Source organism: Amblyraja radiata, chromosome 24 (assembly GCF_010909765.2).
Source record: "Amblyraja radiata isolate CabotCenter1 chromosome 24, sAmbRad1.1.pri, whole genome shotgun sequence".
In the NCBI taxonomy this organism is placed as follows: Eukaryota; Metazoa; Chordata; class Chondrichthyes; order Rajiformes; family Rajidae; genus Amblyraja; species Amblyraja radiata.
The window spans coordinates 9,722,467-9,741,011 of NC_045979.1; the positions used below are offsets into that span (position 1 = coordinate 9,722,467).

Consider the following 18,545-nt stretch of genomic DNA (forward strand, 5'->3'; position numbering starts at 1 on the left):
AAGGGAGGAGGAGGAGGAGGAGGACTGTCTGAACTGTATTACCTTCCACCACAGTGAAGAATGCTGTGGTGGATGTCTGTGTTGAAATATGTTGTGTATCATGTCCTTTTATAATTGTAACGCTGCATGGTAAATTCATTTCACTGCACCTAATGGTGCATGTGACAAATAAATAAATTTGAACCTTTGGGACAGGCAGCACCTCTGGGGAGAAGGAATGGGTGATGTTTCAGGTCAAGACCCTTCTTCAGACCCGAATCTAAAGGCTATGGTTTTCATGCTCCCATTGAAGCATAGTAGATTCTGAGACATTAACAGAAATGGGAATGGTCTGTCCAGGAATAAAGTGAAAATCTGTAATATTTCTCCTCATTAAACATTAATTTCTCCTCATTATTCACAAAATAAATTAATTTTCATGTCTGAAGGTAATTTTGAGGGAATGTCCATGTTAATGATTCAGTCCATTGGAGCAAATACCTGACATCTGTTTATCTCTTAAACAGCAATACTCAGTAAACAGAACTGCCCTGGCAGACCCATTGTTTCTGCCTGCTCCTGACGCACTGAATTCATTTCCACGTTCCTCGACTGCATCCTATTCCCCTTGGTCCAATCCCTCCCGACCTATGTCCTAGACACTTCACACAGCCTTGGTCTCTTCAATGACTTCTGTTTTCCAGGCCCCCACTCCCTCATTTTTCCTATGAACACTCAGTCACTCCATCCCTCCATCCCTCACCAGGAAGGCCTTTAAAGCCCTCTGTTTCTTCCTCGACCGCAGAACCAGCCAATTTCTCTCTACCAACACCCTCCTCCACCAAGTGCTGGTACTTACTCTCAACAACTTCTTTGACTCCTCCCACTTCCTCCAAATGCGAAGCGTAGCCATGAGCACTCGTATGAGCCCCAGCTATGCCTGCCTCTTTGTTGGGCACGTCGAACAATCCCTGTTCCAGGCATACACTGGCCTAATCCCCAAACTCAATCACCGCTACATTGACGACTGCATCGGAGCTATCTCCTGCATCCATGCAGAACTCTCAGACTTCATTAACTTCACTACCAATTTCCATCCTGCACTCAAATTCACTTTGACCATCTCCGACATCTCCCTTCCGTTTTTTGTTTTCACCGTCATCATCACAGGAGAGAGACCACTGACTGACATCTATTATAAACCTATTGTCTCCCACAGCTATCTAGACTACACTTCTTCCCACCCTGTTTCCTACAAAGACTCTTTCCCCTACTCCCACTTCCTCCGCATGTGTGCCAAAGATGAGATGTTCCACACATTCTTTATGGAATAGAGGTTCCCCTCTTCCTTCAAAGATGAAGTCATCACATGGATCTCCTAGGTATTCCGCAGCTACGCTCTTGCTCCCCCTCCCCTTTCAACCCATCAGCCGTCGCATACAGCACATAATCCTTTGACATTTTCACTACCTCCAATGGGATCCCAACACTAACCACATCTTCGTATCTCCATCACTTTCCACAGAGACCGTTCCCTCTGCAACTCCCTGGTTAACTCATTCCTTCCCACTCAAACCACCCCCCTCCCCATATATTTTACCCTGCAAACGCAGGAGATGCAACACCTGTCCCTATACCTCCTCCCTGATGTCATCAGTCATACTTCTGACATGTCTTGCTCTCCTAAGCTATGATTCCTTTAGCAAAATAATTTAGGTTTGTCTGGGACAGAATCTGTGTCTCAAATCTTATCTTGCACTTGATGTGAAGTATTCATAAAATGATAGACTTAGAACATCTCTGAAAAGTTTTAACATTGTTGCACACCACTGGGAACACATGTTAACAGAATGAAGTTTGTCAACATAATGTGCTAACTAACCTTGAGTTCATGTCTTGTGGTTGGCACAATGTAGCTGAGTTGTTTAACTAACCTGTTTATTTTTATGTAGTTAATATTTCTGATGTCATCTATACATTATCTGAATACAAGAACAGTTTAAGCAATGCAAATTTCTTAAAAACAAGCGAGTCCTTCAGCATTTCACAATTTACATTAAACATTCCTTTTGGCTGATCTCCATCTATATAGTAATTTGAGAGCAGTTTACTACTTTATATCTCACTTTATACATAAATTGTACATCACTTTAATTGTTTATTGTGTAAGGTTAGGTGAAGGTTTAACATATTTTCAAGTAATAGAAGATTTTTTCTGTGATTTCACAACATTTATTGAAAAGTCAGCTTTTGGCAGACTTGGCACTGGTGATTGTAATGAATAAGTTTGTGTAGTATGGAGACTGGTGTTTCAGTGGAAGAACATTTTGAGGATAGTGATCACAACCCATAAGCTTCAAGATTGTTTTGAATACGGAAAAGGCTGAACCTTGTGAAAAGGCACTAAATTGGAATAAGCTAAACTGCATTATTGTTAGGCAGCAGCTCGGGCGGGTACCCTGGGCGCAGCTGTTATTGAGTAAGTGCACATCTGTTGTTTAAAGGCCATTAGATCGAAGTTCAGAACCAGCATGTTCTGGTAAGGAGGAGGGATAAGGATGGCAAAGTAAGGGAAGTAGAAACAAAGAACTACAGATGCTGGTTCATACTACAAAATGGACACAAAGTGCTGAAAAAATTCAGCGGATCAAGCAGCATTTCTGGAGAAAAAGCATGGGTGACGTTTGGGGTCGGGACTCTTCTTCAGATTAAAAAAGTAAAATGAAAGAGTAAGGGAACGTTGGATGAACAAAAATATTGTAAATGTATTCAAAAGGGAAAAAGAGGTGTATGCAGGGTTTAAGAGGATGGAATCAGCAAGGGTGTTTGATGAATATAAAGAAAGTAGAAAAGAAATCAAGTGGGCAATTAAAAAGACAAAAAGGGGCCACAAAATGGCTTTGGTGAGTCAGAGTAAGAAAAATCCCAACTCTTCATATACCTACATTAAACACAAGAGGGTAACCATGCGCATGGTCAGCCACACAAGGATAAAGGAGGGAATTAGTGGTTGTAGTCTGGGGATGAAGGTGAGGTACTAAACATGTACTTGGCATCTGTTTTCAGCAAGGAGTAGGGCATGAAGGGCAGTGAGATCAGTGTGGAGGATATTAATATGCAGACAGCTTGAGATTAAGGTGGAGATGGTATTGGGGCTCTTGAAGAGCATTAAGGGAAATAAATTCCCAGTACCTGATGGAATTTATCCCAGGTTATTGAGAGAGTCAAGAGAGGAGATTTCAGGAGCCTTGATGAAGATCTTTACGTATTCTCTAGCTGCAGGCAAGGTCCCAGACGACTGAAGAACAGCTAATGTTCCTTTATTTAAGATGGGAAGTAGAGAGAATCCAGGGAATTATAGACAAACAATGAGCCTGTGGTAGGGAAGTGGTTGGGGAAGACTCTGTGGATATACCCCCATTTAGAAGAGATGGGTTAATTAGAGACAGTCAGCCTGGCTTTTTATGCAGCAGGTTGTGTCTTACTAACTCGATGGAGTTCTTTGAGGAGGTGACGAAGGTGATCAGTGAGGGTTGGATGATAGATGTTGTCTATTTAATGTGGATTTTAGTTAGGAATTTGATAAACTCCTCCATGGTAGTCTGATCTAGAAGATGAGGATGAACTGAATTAACAGTGACTTGGTTCTATGGATTCAGAACTGGCTTAATGATGGAAGACAGAGTTGTAATCGAAGGACAATATTCAGACTAGAGGTCTGTAACGAGTGGAGTTCCGCAGGCCTCTGCTGTTTGTGATATAAATAAATGACTTGGATGTAAATGTAGACAGTTGGTGAGTAAGTCTGCAGACGACACCAAGATTGCTAAGATATTGGACTGAGAGGAAAGCTGCCAAAGAATACAACAGGATATAGATTGGCAGAAATGGGTGGAGAAATGGCAGATAGAGCTTCATCCGAGCAAGCGTGAGGTATTGCACCATGGGAGGTCAAATGTAAGGGGAAAGTATACAATTAATGGCATGAGCCTTAAGATCATCGATGTTCAGAGGGATCTTGGGGTCCAACTTCCATAACTCCCTGTAAGGAGCAACACAAGTAGATAGAGTGGTCAAGAAGGCGTATGATATGCTTGCTTTCATAGCTTGGGTCATTGAGTAGAAGAGTCAGGAAGTCATATTGCAACTTTATAGCACTTTGGTTAGGCTGCATTTGGAGTATTGCCTGCAGTTCTGGTCACTCCATTACGAGAATGATGTGGAGGCTTTGGAAAGGTGGCAGAGGAGGTTTACCAGACTGATACCTGGATTATAGTGTATTAGCTGCAGGGACGGACTTGGATTGTTATTTTTGGAACGCTTGAGGTTGCGGGGAGATTTAATGGAAGTATATAAAATTATGAAAGGCATAGATGGGATAAATTGTTAAAAAAAATTCCCAGGTTGGGAAAATCAAATTCTGGAGGGCATAGCTTTAATGAAAGGGGCAACGTTTAAAGGAGATGTGCGTGGCAACATTTTTTACCCAGAGGGTGGTGAGTGACCGGAATGCCCTTCTGGGGAGTGGTGGGGGGGGTGGTGAAGCGGATATGAAAGTGGCATTTGAGAAATTTTTGGATAGGCATATGGATTATGTGTAGGCGGCTAAGAGTTAGCCTTGGCATCGTGTTCGGCACAGACATTGTGAGCCGAAGAGCTTGTTCTTGAGTCGTACTCTATGTTCCATGAGACTAAAATTGTGTTTTGTCCTCCAATATGATCTAGTAAAGGTTCTATTTTAATTATTGTTATCTCTACAACCCTTGAGGTGTATTTCTGCTGAAATTGTGCAATAGATAAAATAAAATAAATTGCCTGGGATAGCCAGGAAATGTGGGAGAGTGGGAAAAACCATTTAGATTATTTAAATGAACAGCTAGGCTGATAAGGAGCCAAGTCTTCTGCAGTTCTGCTTACCTTGCAGAGAGAATTGAGAAAATGAGATGCTAATGACCAATAGCAGTGAAAGTTTCCTTTATGCAACGTATATGCAATTATTTTATTATTTTATCTTTGTACACAGTGATAACATAAATAGAGGTAGTTTAAAAAAAGGTCTTCAAAAAGTTTTATTGCAACTTCGGCTATGCACACTTTTGATAGTGGAATATTTGTGATGGTCAGCATTGATCTGTTTAAGTAAGCTGGATGAGTAATTGTTATTTTGGTGTACAAGGGGCATAGATTTAGAAATCAAGTGAATTTGAGAAAGCATTCAAAGAATTGACTCTTAATTGGCATTTGTGTTTTGTGCCTTCACATGCTGATTAAGGTTTGAATAGAATTAATTAGCAAATGCTGTTTTTGTAGGAAAGGCAAGTAAGAGGATGTCTCCAAAATGTGCAGTCTCAAACATTTATAATTAATTTATGAATGTAAGATATTTAAATTGTTTCACACTATATACATGCACAGTTTACCAAGTTTCTGTTTTTCAAAAAAGCAGTACAACTCATTTTCTAAACCTATATTGCGTCTGCACTTTTTATAATGCTGTTGCTAGGATTTTCTGCTAATCACAAAATGATTCTGCTCAATTTATCCATCACTGGTTCCTAACGCATGGCAGCATTAGAAATTGTCATTTATTCCAGGGATTCATTAATCTGTCATTGTTTATTCCACGTGTTAATTACTATTTAACAGAGAGCTTGAATATTAGTTGCAACTAATTTTATAATTAAATTCTCCCTGTTCTCTTACCACAATTTACTATGGAACTAAACTAAACTGTTGCTGCTGTATGTGACTTTGTGGAAAATTCTTGATGCAGTTACACCTATTATCTCATCTTTTCTCTATAGAAGTTTGCACTTAATATTTCCTTGAAAATTAGAAAAGAAAACTAATGTTGTTACGTGTTATCATGCATAATAAAGTCCGATACAGAGTTCTTTCTGCCATAATAAAACTCACAATTTTTATAACTGGAGAATACAAGTCGCTGGCTGGCTTCCATGATTTTATCTAAATGTGCATTCCTGTTGTGATGTTGCACTTCATGGCTTCAGAACCTTTTGATTGACAGGAGTATCTTTACTAATTCAGTAACAGCCATTAGTTGTTCTGTATGGAAGATGCCAAAATAACAGAGAAGATCTACCTGAACCAGCTGGCTTTAACGATAAGCTATTGGTTCACATCACTAAGCATGCAGAAAACGGCCTCTATGATTACAGCATAAATGTGAACGATGTGTGTGTGATCAAAGGGCTAAGGCAAACCTTGTCAGGCTTTAAAGTTGTACTTATATTGTGTTAAAACAGATTCCTCTGACATCCGAAAAATATGTTCATTATTTGTAGGCTACTTGCAAGAGACCCTGATTTTGAATACTCTAGTTATGCACTATTGAGCTCTTCTAATTCTCTTTCCCAGGGGTCTAAAGTAATGGAAGAGCAGGATTTGAGAGAACTTGGAATTCATGAAGTAGGGCATCGACGAAAAATTCTTCAAGCTGCACGTTCTCTACCAAAGGTAAAACTTCTGATAGTGTTTTGTTTCCCAGCAAGTGAAAGGTAGTCATACATTTTAAATGAAGTGAGATTTTAGAAATTAATAAGGAACAACAATATTTTAACTGTGACAGAAGCATATAGTTATTATTGAACATTAGTTTACTTCTGATAGCTTCATAAAAATGCATCTTAATTTATGAAGAATTTGTCAGAATGGTTTATTTTTGTTCATCATTGTGACTAATGTAATTTTTAAAAGTATCATATTGAACAAATATGCATGACTGAATCAAAACTATTTTGAATACATGAGTGCACTCTGTTTCGCATCTCTTAAAGAAAAAATAGTTTTTGGAAGAATTACTTTTATGCCAGGTATGGCAAGGGTATACAAAGTGTTCTTGGAAGAGGCCACAGAATGGATGAATTAGTTGTTATTAATAGTAAATAGGAAAATGCAAAAGAATACAGTGAGAAAACTAAACACAATGGGATAAATTTTCAAACAGAAATTGCACCCAGGAAAGACATGATGTGTTGAATAACCGATATCATTGTTGAAATTTCATAACTCCTTCCTGAATGGTATTCAAAGTACTGAGTAAAGATTATGTGACCTGATATTTTTCCAACTGTTGCACTGACGACTTGAGCTCCTAAACTAACCAAGCTACTTAAAATGTTCCAGTATAGCTGTGAGATTGCTTTCTATCTGACCATTTGGAAAATAGCTCAGATATGACCTGTCAGCCAATTGCAAGATATTTAGCCTGGCATATTATTGTCCTTCTGGTCTATTCTTATTCATTAACACAATGATGGAAGGGGTTGTTAACAGTACGTTTACATGGTATTGACTCAGCAATACACAGCATTCTTATAAACTGAATTCCATGAAAATCACTCATCTCCAGACCTCATTACAGTCGTGACCTATGCATGGACAAGAGAGCTGAATTCTAGAGGTGAGACAAGGGCAAAAACCCTTAAAGTCAAAGTATTGAATGTGTATGGAATTAAGGGGGCTTTCGAAAATAAAGTGATTGGAGATTGAGGCGAAAACTTACCACTGTGAATGTTGAGGCCCTGGGGAGTTTGGTAGAGCAGAGAGATCTAGGCATATATGTCTGATATGATACCAAATAGACCTACTTGGCATAAAGAACATGTTTGAATTTGCTGAAACCTAATCTTCTCATATCGTCAGGAAATTGCTGCGGGTTCTTCTTTAATTGGGCCCCTGTGTCCTAGTCTTCAACTGCTTCATCAATAGCCATTGTAAACCTGAGATTAAGATGATTGCACACAATTCTCAAAGGAATCTCTTCTATTTACTTTTATGAATATTCTGGAGCACAGGTCTCAAATTTGAATTTGTTGTTACTTCAAATTCAGGTGAAGGGATTGAGGAGAGATTTGATTATGTTTGGTTTAACTTGCATCAATTTTGTGAATGGTCTGAGATATGATGAGCACCTTTTAAATGTCATAAGGGTTGTCATATTAGGGGATTTTAACTTTCCCAACATAGACTTGGACTGCCATAGTGCCAAGGGTTTAGACGGCATGGTATTTTTCAAATGTCAGGAAAGTTTCCTTCTGCAATATGTAGAGAGCCCTACAAGCGAGAGGGCAGAGTTTGACCTACTCTTCCGAAATGGCAAGTGACTTAATTGTAGGTGGATGAGCCTTTTGAGACTAGCAACCACAGTTCCATTAGCTTTAAAATAGTTCAAATGAGCAAGGCCTTTGATAGATTTCCCCATAGTAGGCTGCTCTAGAAGGTTATGTGATTCAGAGAGAGCTGGCAAGCTGGATACTGAATTGGCTGCATGGAAAGAAGCAGAGGATGGTGATGGAAGGGTGTTTATTGGATTGGAGGCCTGTGATGAGTGGTGTGCCTCAGGGATTGGCCTGGGCCCATTGCAGTTTGTGGTTTATATCAACAATTTGGCTGAAAATGTGGAAGGCATGATTAGTAAGTTTGCAACTGACACTAAAGAGGATGGTATCGTAGATAGTGAAGATGAATAAAAATTGCAGCAGGCTCTTGATCAGCTGGGTAAGTGGGCAGAGAAATGGCTAATGGGGTTTAATGCAGATAAGTGTGACATATTGCATTTTGGGAAGTCACACCAGGGCAGGAACTTCACAGTGAATGTTGGGGTTCTGGGTAGATTTGTCAAGCAGACGGATCCAGGAGTACAGCAACTTAGTTCGATGAACTATGAGACACAGGCAGATAGAATGGTCAAGAAGGCTTTTAGTACATTGGCCTTCATCAGTCAGGGTATTGAAAATACAAGTTGGGAGGTTATGTTACAGTTGTACAAGACATTGGTGAAGCCACACTTATTGTGGCTGTATTGAGTTTTGGTCACCTTGCTAAAGGAAGAATGTCAATAAGCTGGAAAGAGTTCAGAGAACATTTACAATAATATTGCCAGCACTTGAGGGGTTTGAGTTATAGGGAGAGGTTGGGAGGCTTGGACTTTATTCCTTGGAGCTCAGGAGGCAATGGGGTGATCGTATAGAGATGCGTAAAATCATGAAGGAAATAGGGTGAATGCAGAGTCTTACCCGGGTAAAGAGAATCAAAAACAAGAGATGAGAGGGTCAAGGTTTAATACAAACCTGAAGGACAACATTTTCCACATAATGTGGTTGGTGTATGGAATGAGCTGCCAGAGGAGTTGAAGCAGTTACTATAATAGCATTTAAAACGCACTTGGATAGGTATGTGGATAGGAAAGGTTTAAAGGGTTACAGGCAAACGTGAGCAAACAGAACTGACTTAGATGGGGCATCTGCTTGGCATGGACAAGTTAGTCCAATGGCCTTGTTTCCATGCTGTATGACTATGTAGAATAATAAAAGCTTTTTTTTAAGTATATAAAGATAAATAGACATAGTTCAATTGCAACTGGATAATAATATGTTAGAATTATTAAGTTCTGAGATCTGTCTGATGACATTGGCCTGCACGGGGGAATGGGAATGCTGACATTATACAGACCATTGAGGCGACTGGAATATGAAGCTTCATCTTCAAAAACTGTTTGGAAGAGACTGACCAAGTTGATTTCAGGACTTTGGGCTCAAAGTTTTTCTTAGAAGGTGGAAGGACATCTTATTTTCCTTGGAGAAATTCTTGCAGGGTGACTTTAGTTCTAAGTAATTAAAGTTCCAGATGACTTTGATGTAAACAGATCCTGAGAACTGGGCACATATACAACTTTGCATATCTCAAAACACGTCAATTCACGTCATATAAATTCTTGCCTCTCATCCAAGAAAAATTGTTTTGAGAAATAGATCCTTGTGAAGGTTGTTGATACTTTGAAAAGAGGTGAATTAATTTCCATTGTACTGTGTAAAAAAATTGAAAGTTAGATGGGCATTAATGGTTTCATTCCCTTTGTGACTCTTTCGGAATAATGATTGTTTTAAAAGTGAAACTGGTGACGTGGGGACACTGTGAATGATCACATCCAAATCTATCAATTACTGGTTTACTTTCAAGTGCAACTGGAATAAATTATTAATAAGATGCTATCTAATTTGGAAGTTTATAAAAATATTTATCAGAAGTAAACTATTAGTCTTTATATCAAATTCATATTGATATTATGTTTTATGACCAGTGGGAACATTTATGCCTTTTGTTCAGACAGGTAGAGAGAGTATTCCTTAAGACCAGACTAGTTGAGGTTGACAAATCTTTTTGAAAGAGGACGAGACATTTTCTTCGGCATATCTGTCCTCTGATATACTCTGCAGGAGGGAACTGCAGATGCTGTTTAGTGAAGATAGACACAAAATGCTGGGGTAACTCAATGGCAGGCAGCATCTCTGGAAAAATGGAATAGGTGACTTTTTGTGTTGAAACCCTTCTTCAAACACAATTCAGTTAATGAATAGTTCATTATTACATTCTCTTGGATAGGTTGAATTCTAACATTGCTATGCATCTAGAATACTGTTTAAATAATGCGGGTAATTCTATGCTTATAATTTGAGCCGCACTCATATTTACAGACGAAGCAATGGAATTACCACAGCATGCTATCTTATTGAATTTACCTGCCTCTTTGTACAAAAGTGCTTCATGGAACATTAGATTTTATTAAGTTTTGTTTCGGTTTAGGCAACAATAAATGCAGTTTGATTTATTTGACTTTAGTCAAGAGTGTCTGATTGTTATATGTACCGAAACAAATCATTGAAATCCTTCACTGCAGCATGACAAGGTTTGTAAACAGTCCTCAATAGATAACATAATAAACAATTAAAAAGTTAAATAGATCAAACACCCAATATAGTGCAAAACAAAGCAAAGCCCAACGTTCCTCATGCAACCAACACAGTTTGGAATTTAGATGGAGTTCACAGTTTTTAGACGCCTGTACCACCTTCCTGATGACAGGAGTGAAATGAGAGTGCGGCCAGGTTGGTGTGGGTCCTTGAGGATGCTGGCTGCCTTTTTGAGGCAGTGTTTCTGAAAGATCCCTTCAATGGCAGGGTAGTTCAATACCTATGATGGACAAATGTACTGTGACAAAAGTTGTCAAAAGAATGTCAAAATATTCCTACTGCACTAAAACATGAATGTGTTCATACTCAGAATTCCTGGAATTAGAAGTGGCTGCATCAGTGACCTTAAATTTGAAGTATACGCATTATTGCTTGATCAGTATATTGTTGCTCCTTATAAACATTCTGGATTTATGAGAGGGTTTAATGGAGAGCCAGTAAAGTAATAGTTTAATTTTAATTTGAAATTTAACATTAGTGTAATGAATGACAAGTGTGCACTTATTTTCTGGAACTCAATAGATGTACCCATCACTGAACTTCTTATCACGTCAAAATCCCAAATAACTGCACCATTAACTCATCATATATGCAAAGGTCAGGCAGGGGAAAGGAGATCGGAAAGAAGGTTGTTTTAATTAGTGCCTCTACTGTTATCACAGTTATCTTGCAGTTTTTGTGAGTGGGAAAAAAGGGTGTGAGAACTTGCCTGGGAACAGGGCCAGTTTCAAGGATATGATTCGCTTTTTGCATGCCGCTTTTAAAACAAACAAAAAATAATTATCGATGCGTGAATTTCTGAATGATGTAGGTTCTTAAAATTCTGCATTTTGCATTGGTTATCCTGATTTCAGAAAAGCTGCTGTGCAAACACCTGCACAATTAAATGGGAACCCAGGTGTTGCCTTTTAAATCCCCCATTTTAATTTTGTGGAAGACCTGTCAGAGATTTGTGCTGTAAAATTGAATGATATTTTCCGGTATAAAATATTAATATTTTAAATGCATCAATAACACCACCTATACTGGACCTTCCATAGTCATAAAATTGAATGATATTTTCCGGTATAATTTTGCCATGCTCCAATGACTTTCCCACATGTTAATTGCTTTTAAGCCCACATAAGAATGAGGAAGAAATCATGATTATTGAAGCATGAATACAGTCTCAGAAGTTTCAGAATCAAACTGCTCAGGAATCTGACAGCTCAGCCAAATTGGTCTACAACTGGTCAAGTTCTTAATGGAAAATGAATGTTGTAGTCCTTTTCTGGGAACAATGTTTTTTTTTACCAGGAACAATGCCTCAGCTTTGTATTTGGCACATTACAGTTTCTTGACTCTGAATGAAACTATTTCATATCCCTGCTCTAGTTTCTTTAGAGAAATAGTGCTGTTGTAATTAACAGCTCTATTTCAATATTGTCACTTTTTCCTTGATGCTATCATCCTTTTGGCCATTTAATCTATTTGTGCCTTCCATCCGAACAGATCTTGTTTTTTTCTCCTCTCTCCCTTTTCCCTGCCTTTCTAATTTTAAAGCTCTTGCATCTGTAGCAGATTCTGGATATGACAACTTTAAAACGTTAACATCCTCTCTCCTAAGTATTTTCTGTTTATAGTTCAGATTCTCTAAGTGTGCAGTTACTTACCTTTTCTTTCCAATTGACATCAGCTATCCCCATAAATATCACCCATGGTAAGGTAATTTCAGCAAGCAAGATAGTGGAAAGTTTGCCAATGTTCTAATACTGTGGTTGCACAAAAAGGCACGTGGTGCACAATTTTGGTTCTGTCAATAGTGCTTGTGATCTGCTTTTTAGAATTAAATGTGTATAATAACAGCAAAGCTTAGATTTCTCAGTAATTTAGTTTGGAATCTCAAAGTGTTGATTTATTTAATGTGTACAAACAGTTGATTAGTCAAACAAAATATTCATTGTTACCACAACTGAGATTCTCCAGTGTAGAGAATTGTGAATTGTATGGCACAGGATATAGGAACATCAGATATACTATGAATGAATTTTGGTTCCACCATGAAAAGAACAATACAACAAGCACATGGATACAATTATGCTAACAAACTCCACTCCTAAATGAATTGAAGATAGGTCACCATTTTTTCATTTCATTCATGGTGATCCCTCCCCAGCAATATTGGGAGGGCAAAGTTTAAGAAGGCTGGAAAATGGGCAATAAATAAGGGCTTTCAAATGATTCCCATTTGCTTTTCAAATAAATTATTAAAGCAAAACACTGGAGATTTACATGGGTTATGTTTTTCACTTTTTGGAATTGTACATTATCCAAAAATTTCAGGGGAAAATAAATCAATATGACGATGAGTAGTATATTATTTCCTCAGATTATGGTGATTTTACTTGTAGTAATGAGAATAAGAAGAACCTGCATTGATATTCTTGTTGGTGTCAGCTGTACTAATTATTGGTTTGTATTTTTGTATTGTAGATTAAGCCATTTGGTTTTGATGGAAATAGCAATACTTCACTTGTAGCATGGTTGGAATCTCTTGGACTACAGACTTACAATCAGAACTTTCTGTCCAATGGCTACAATTCGATGGATTGTGTGAAAAACCTTTGGGAACCAGAAATTATAAATGTAAGCTAAATGATTTTTTTTTTAAATGTTTCTTGTAATACAATTATGAAAGTACAATCTTTTATAATGTGATGTCTGCTAAAAAATATTCATTTATGATTCCAGCTTAGCAATGCTTATCATATTTCTTTTGCATGTAGTTGGCAGATTTCTTGATGTGATTTCTATCTCAGAGATTCAGCCAAACTGAGAGAAGTCTTGAAGACGAAACTCATGCTCACTTTCTATAACATGCACGGTCTCCCAGTCCCTGGCTAGCAATATCACGCACGCGCTTCCTGGCTGACACTATCACTGCCCACACCTGGGTTAGCCAATGTCTCAGCACCTGTACACCTCTCTCGCTCACTTCTTGGTGTGTGCTCTCTCTTGGGTGCTTCGTTTCTTCGCCTCTCCCTGGCATGCATACAGCAGCTGTCTCATCCCATTCTCTAACATTTGCTCACTTTGCCTCTCTCGATATGCCCCACTGTTCTCTCCAATCCCTGTGGCACCAGGCCCACTTATCATTGGGCATGGGGCAGTATGTTTAAGAAAAAATTGCAGATGCTGGTAAAATTGAAGGTGGACACAAAATGTTGGTGAAACTCAGCAGGAGGCAGAATCTATGGAGAGAAGGAATTGGTGACGTTTCAGGTCGAGACCCCTCTTCAGACTTATGGGCAGTAGATAAATTACTGCATCCAGCACTTTTATTATCTCTCTCGACTTGTCAGAGCACTCCAATTAAATTTGACTTGTTGTCATTGTCGTAATAAAGGGAAAAAAAACTAAATTCCCTGGTACACATAAGCATTTGCTGCTGACACTAAGTTCCGTTTAGACAAAATGATGGATGAAATTAAATTTCTGTCAATTGCCATAGCTTATTAAACTTAATTAATAATGACAGGTTCTGCCCTGATTCCCCTTGTTGGAAAGCAGCCTTCGAAAGCTCTTTAAAAATAAGCATAAAGGCAAATTAATGTCATAATATGTTCATTCAGATGCTCTGATTTGCCACCTCATTGCCATATCCAATTCTATTAGTCTTCAAGAATATAATTGTAAAATATTTCTATAATTGGACAGATATTAGGTGTTATCTAAAAAAATAAGTGAATCCCAATTTGAATCAAAATATACTTAGTACCGCCAAAGCATCTAGTTAAGCATGAACACCATTACGTTACGTAACATCGGTTTTCATAAGTATTGACATATGCAGAACGAACTTTCATGCATTCTTCAGTTCATCATTTCACAGAGGCAGTATTCCAGGACTTTAGTCTGCATTATCTTTTCCCGATTTCAACCCTGTATGTCACCCTTCACTTTTTCTTAAGCGCAAATTCTCCTGAAATAAGTTTGTATTCAGTACAGTATTCATTTAAAATAACAGAACTTGCATCAAAGCAGAAATAAGCTAGCATTAAGGAAATGTAATGAGTGTGAAATCAAAAGAATCATAGAAAATTATTAGCCACAGACCATTGGCCCATCCTGTCTCTAGACTGATGAAAATGGATTTCCTGATTAAATCTGATCTTTCTAATCCTTAAACAATAGATCTGCAGGTCACGGCTCTTTAAGCCCACATCTGGATACCTTTTAATTGTAAAGAATTTCTGACTCACTATTTTTAACTATCAATCCGACCTCTGCTGCTCTTGAGGTGAAAACATTTTTCTTCATCATTCCTTCAGTTTTTCTACCAAACATTTTACGTCAAAACCCTCTGGTGTTAAGCACCGAAATCATGGAAATAAGTTCTTCCTTTATTATCCAGTTCCCATTTATAGTTTTATATATTTCAGTTAAGTTTCCTCTTAGCCTCTATTGCAACATATCTAGTGAGCCTCAGTCATGGGAGAAGATAGAATCCATTACTAAGGAGACAACCAATCAGAATCAGAACAAGAAACCATGTTTAAGAATTTTGCTATTTTTTAAGGATGCATCAAGCAATGTGAGTAAAGGGATAATGTCTCTTATATTTGAATTTCTCTAATGTATTTGAAAGCAACTATATGAATGGGATGTATAGGGGATTGGCTGCTATCGACTACTACAAACCTGCTGACCCACAATTACCTTCATTACACCTCCTCCCACCCTGCCTCCAGCAAGGATGCCATTCATTTCTTCTCCACTGCATGTGCTCCCAACATAAGTCATTCTACTTTAGGACATCCAAAATATCTTTTTCAGTAAATGCGGTTTCCCCTCTGCTGTTGTGTTATTGTAGATGGATCTATCACCTATGTCTCCACTATGCCACACAGATCTGCACTCGCTCCTCTTCTTCCTAGATGGAATAAGGTCCCCTGGTCCTCGCCTTTCACAGACCAGCCTCCGCATCCAGCACATCATTCTCTGACATTACCGCCACCTTGAACGTAATCCAATCACATTTCCCCGTCCCCACCCCTATCTGCACAGACCACTTCCTCCACTCATCCCGTCCTGCCCATCCCTTCCCCGGGCACTTTTCCCCAGCAACTACAGGAGATGTAACACCAGTGCCTGCACTTTACCCTCACCCCATCCAGGATCCCCATCAACCCTTCCTGGTGAAAAGGGTTCATGTGCACATCTTCAAATATCTTCCCGAAAGAAGAAGAGTATCTTCTTAATCTGGGTGCTGTGGGAGATGATGTCAGGTTGAACAGAAGAGCAGCTGGGAGTTGAATATTTGCTGACGAGAAGAAAAGTGGACTGTTAGCTCAATGCCACAGGATAACGAAACTACTAATACTAAGACTGAGAGACTCCTTGACAGAAATGGATTGTACCCTGTGAATAATGGTGTTATCATTGAAAAATGGGGAGTTCTATTGGGGATATGGTTAAAGTAGGATGATATGGAGGAGGAGTTGGTTGAATGTACTAGATGGAATGAATACATTATGGGTATTTTTTTTTTTTAATTGTTTTTTCAAGCAATTCCAAATAATCACATAGGCTTAATCAATAATAACAGATTTAATCAAATGAAATGTTGTGAGAATATTGGCTCATCAGAAGTGTTTTGCAGCTTTGTATTATCCATATTTTTACTGTCCCCTTCAGATTTTCACGCAAATATTTCCCCACAAATAATCGTAATGCATGAATATAAACGTAATTATTGCATTAGCATGTTCTTGTGTCCATTGATTTTTAGTAAGTGCTGTTCAATTGTGTTTCAGGGCAAGTGTCAAAGTAAAGCTGTTTGTTGGCAAAAGTTAGTTTGCAATTTGGCGAATTTAAAAAATAAGTCAATGCTTTGAAGGAATTCAACAGACTGAAAAACATGTTTTATGTCAGGTTTAAAAATAAAATGCTGTTGTATTTATTCACCTAACCCAAAAGACAAGCCTTGAAATTGCCTATTGCCCCAAAGAAAGTTATTTGGCTGCATTGTTCACTGCAGAAATTGTTGTTGAAAACTGGATGCATTAAGTTGGCAAAATTCTTTGAGCCACAGAGACATGTTACTTCAACAGAGTTGATTTATACAGCGAGACAAGCCAATGAGAGTTGAGCATTTAGAGACATCTGAGAAAATTTGAGCAGAGTTGTTCAAACCTGTGCCATATATTCAAACACTTAATTCAGACTAGCTGTGAGTAAAAATGGGCTCAGATTGTTCACTACTTGGCTGTTTGCAGTACTTGAAATCCACACATGTACAAGTTACAAGTGGAAGTTGCATCTCAAGTATGAGATGTGCACAAAAATTGTTTTATAAATAACCGCTTGCATTTTATTATAAATTTAGTATTCAAACCTGATGTAATTAGAAATTAAGCAAAAATACTAATAGTGTATGCATTTGGCTTCTGATGGCTCCTTCCTTTCATTCAGGCAAAATTTAATGGCATCTCCGTTTCACTAAAATATGGATGTGTAAAGATAAGGATATTACTAACAGCGTGAATTAGTATTCAATATTTGGCATGGACTCAGTGGGCCGAAGGGCCTATTTCCATGCTGTATCTCTAAACTAAACTGAACATTTTTTTTGCATTGAATAAGATCACGGAAGACTATAATAGTCTTCCAGCATAAAATAGTTGTTTAAAAACTAATTGAATCATCTCTGATAAGGAGATTTATTTTTATGGAATAGAATCGTGTATATAACTGAGCGCTGTTACTGCTTCCTTAAAGCAAACCTGATACACTTGTCACATCAGTAAGATCATATCATTCTGTGAAGAGCAGACTGCTTGCAGGTTGTGACAGATTGTTATTGAAAAATCATTCTTATCAGATGAATTTTTCAATCTTTATTGCAACGTATGGAAAGGACTGCTTTTTTTCTGAGCCTCTTCTCTTCATTCACACTAACCTTGAATGACTTCTTCTGAGAAGTGTCTTCAAAGCCCAAGGATATTCACTTGATTAATTGCCCCTTGGGTAAAAGGAGATAAACACATTCTTGCAAAATATAAATGATTTATACTTTCCTGATTAAGCTGTGTGTTATTTTAGGTTTTGAAAATAACCTTACCAGGTCATCGAAAGCGAATTTTAGCTTCTCTTGGTGAACGGCCCAATGAAGAACCACCTCAGAAACCACCGCGCACTTCCCAACTGAAGGTAAGAAAGTTCTTCCATTGCCATGTAGCTGGTGGTATTTTAAAACCATAACATTGTTAAATAAGGCACATAGAGAGATCTCTTTGCAGAAACTTGCTTGAGAATTCGATGCAAATATATAGTTGTTGAAAACTTGGGCACTGTTTACATGTCTCTCAAATTAAAAAAATTAATTTAGGGCTAATTTCCTTATGTGAGTTAACAGCAATAGAAAGCCAGTTAATTCCATATGTTCAAATCTTATGGTTAACAGTGTTTCTAGAATTGATATAATTTCATCCATTTGAGCAAGTGTTCATGCTAGCTGAGTAATGGAGGAATTTTATAATCCTAATAGTTTTAGATGTAGCACATGAGATCATTTTGGTTGGAATAATGCATTATAAAAACACAATGATATCCATAGAAGAATATTCAACAAGGACATTATGCCACTGTAAAGATGGTGTTGGCCTTCTGAGATATTAAAGTGAACTGATGCCCACGTGTCTAGAATGCTGTGCTTCTGCACAAGTTTGCTTACAAACGAATATCTAGACTTTGCTCAATATCCTATATATTTAAAGGACACTTCTATCGGACTGCACTTATCTGGTGGATAAC

At 38.0% G+C, this 18,545-nt stretch overlaps 1 protein-coding gene across 15 annotated transcripts in view; it reads left to right on the top strand.

Annotated features, from left to right (window-relative positions):
- Positions 1 to 18,545, top strand: part of anks1a (ankyrin repeat and sterile alpha motif domain containing 1A) — a 264,470-nt gene that overhangs the window by 210,114 nt on the left and 35,811 nt on the right. For all 15 annotated transcript variants that reach the window (XM_033042379.1, XM_033042380.1, XM_033042386.1 and 12 more), the window contains 3 exons: positions 6,358 to 6,456; positions 13,224 to 13,376; positions 17,835 to 17,942. In XM_033042379.1, coding sequence (XP_032898270.1) covers positions 6,358 to 6,456; positions 13,224 to 13,376; positions 17,835 to 17,942 — 360 coding nt within the window. The remainder of the gene's footprint in view (positions 1 to 6,357; positions 6,457 to 13,223; positions 13,377 to 17,834; positions 17,943 to 18,545) is intronic.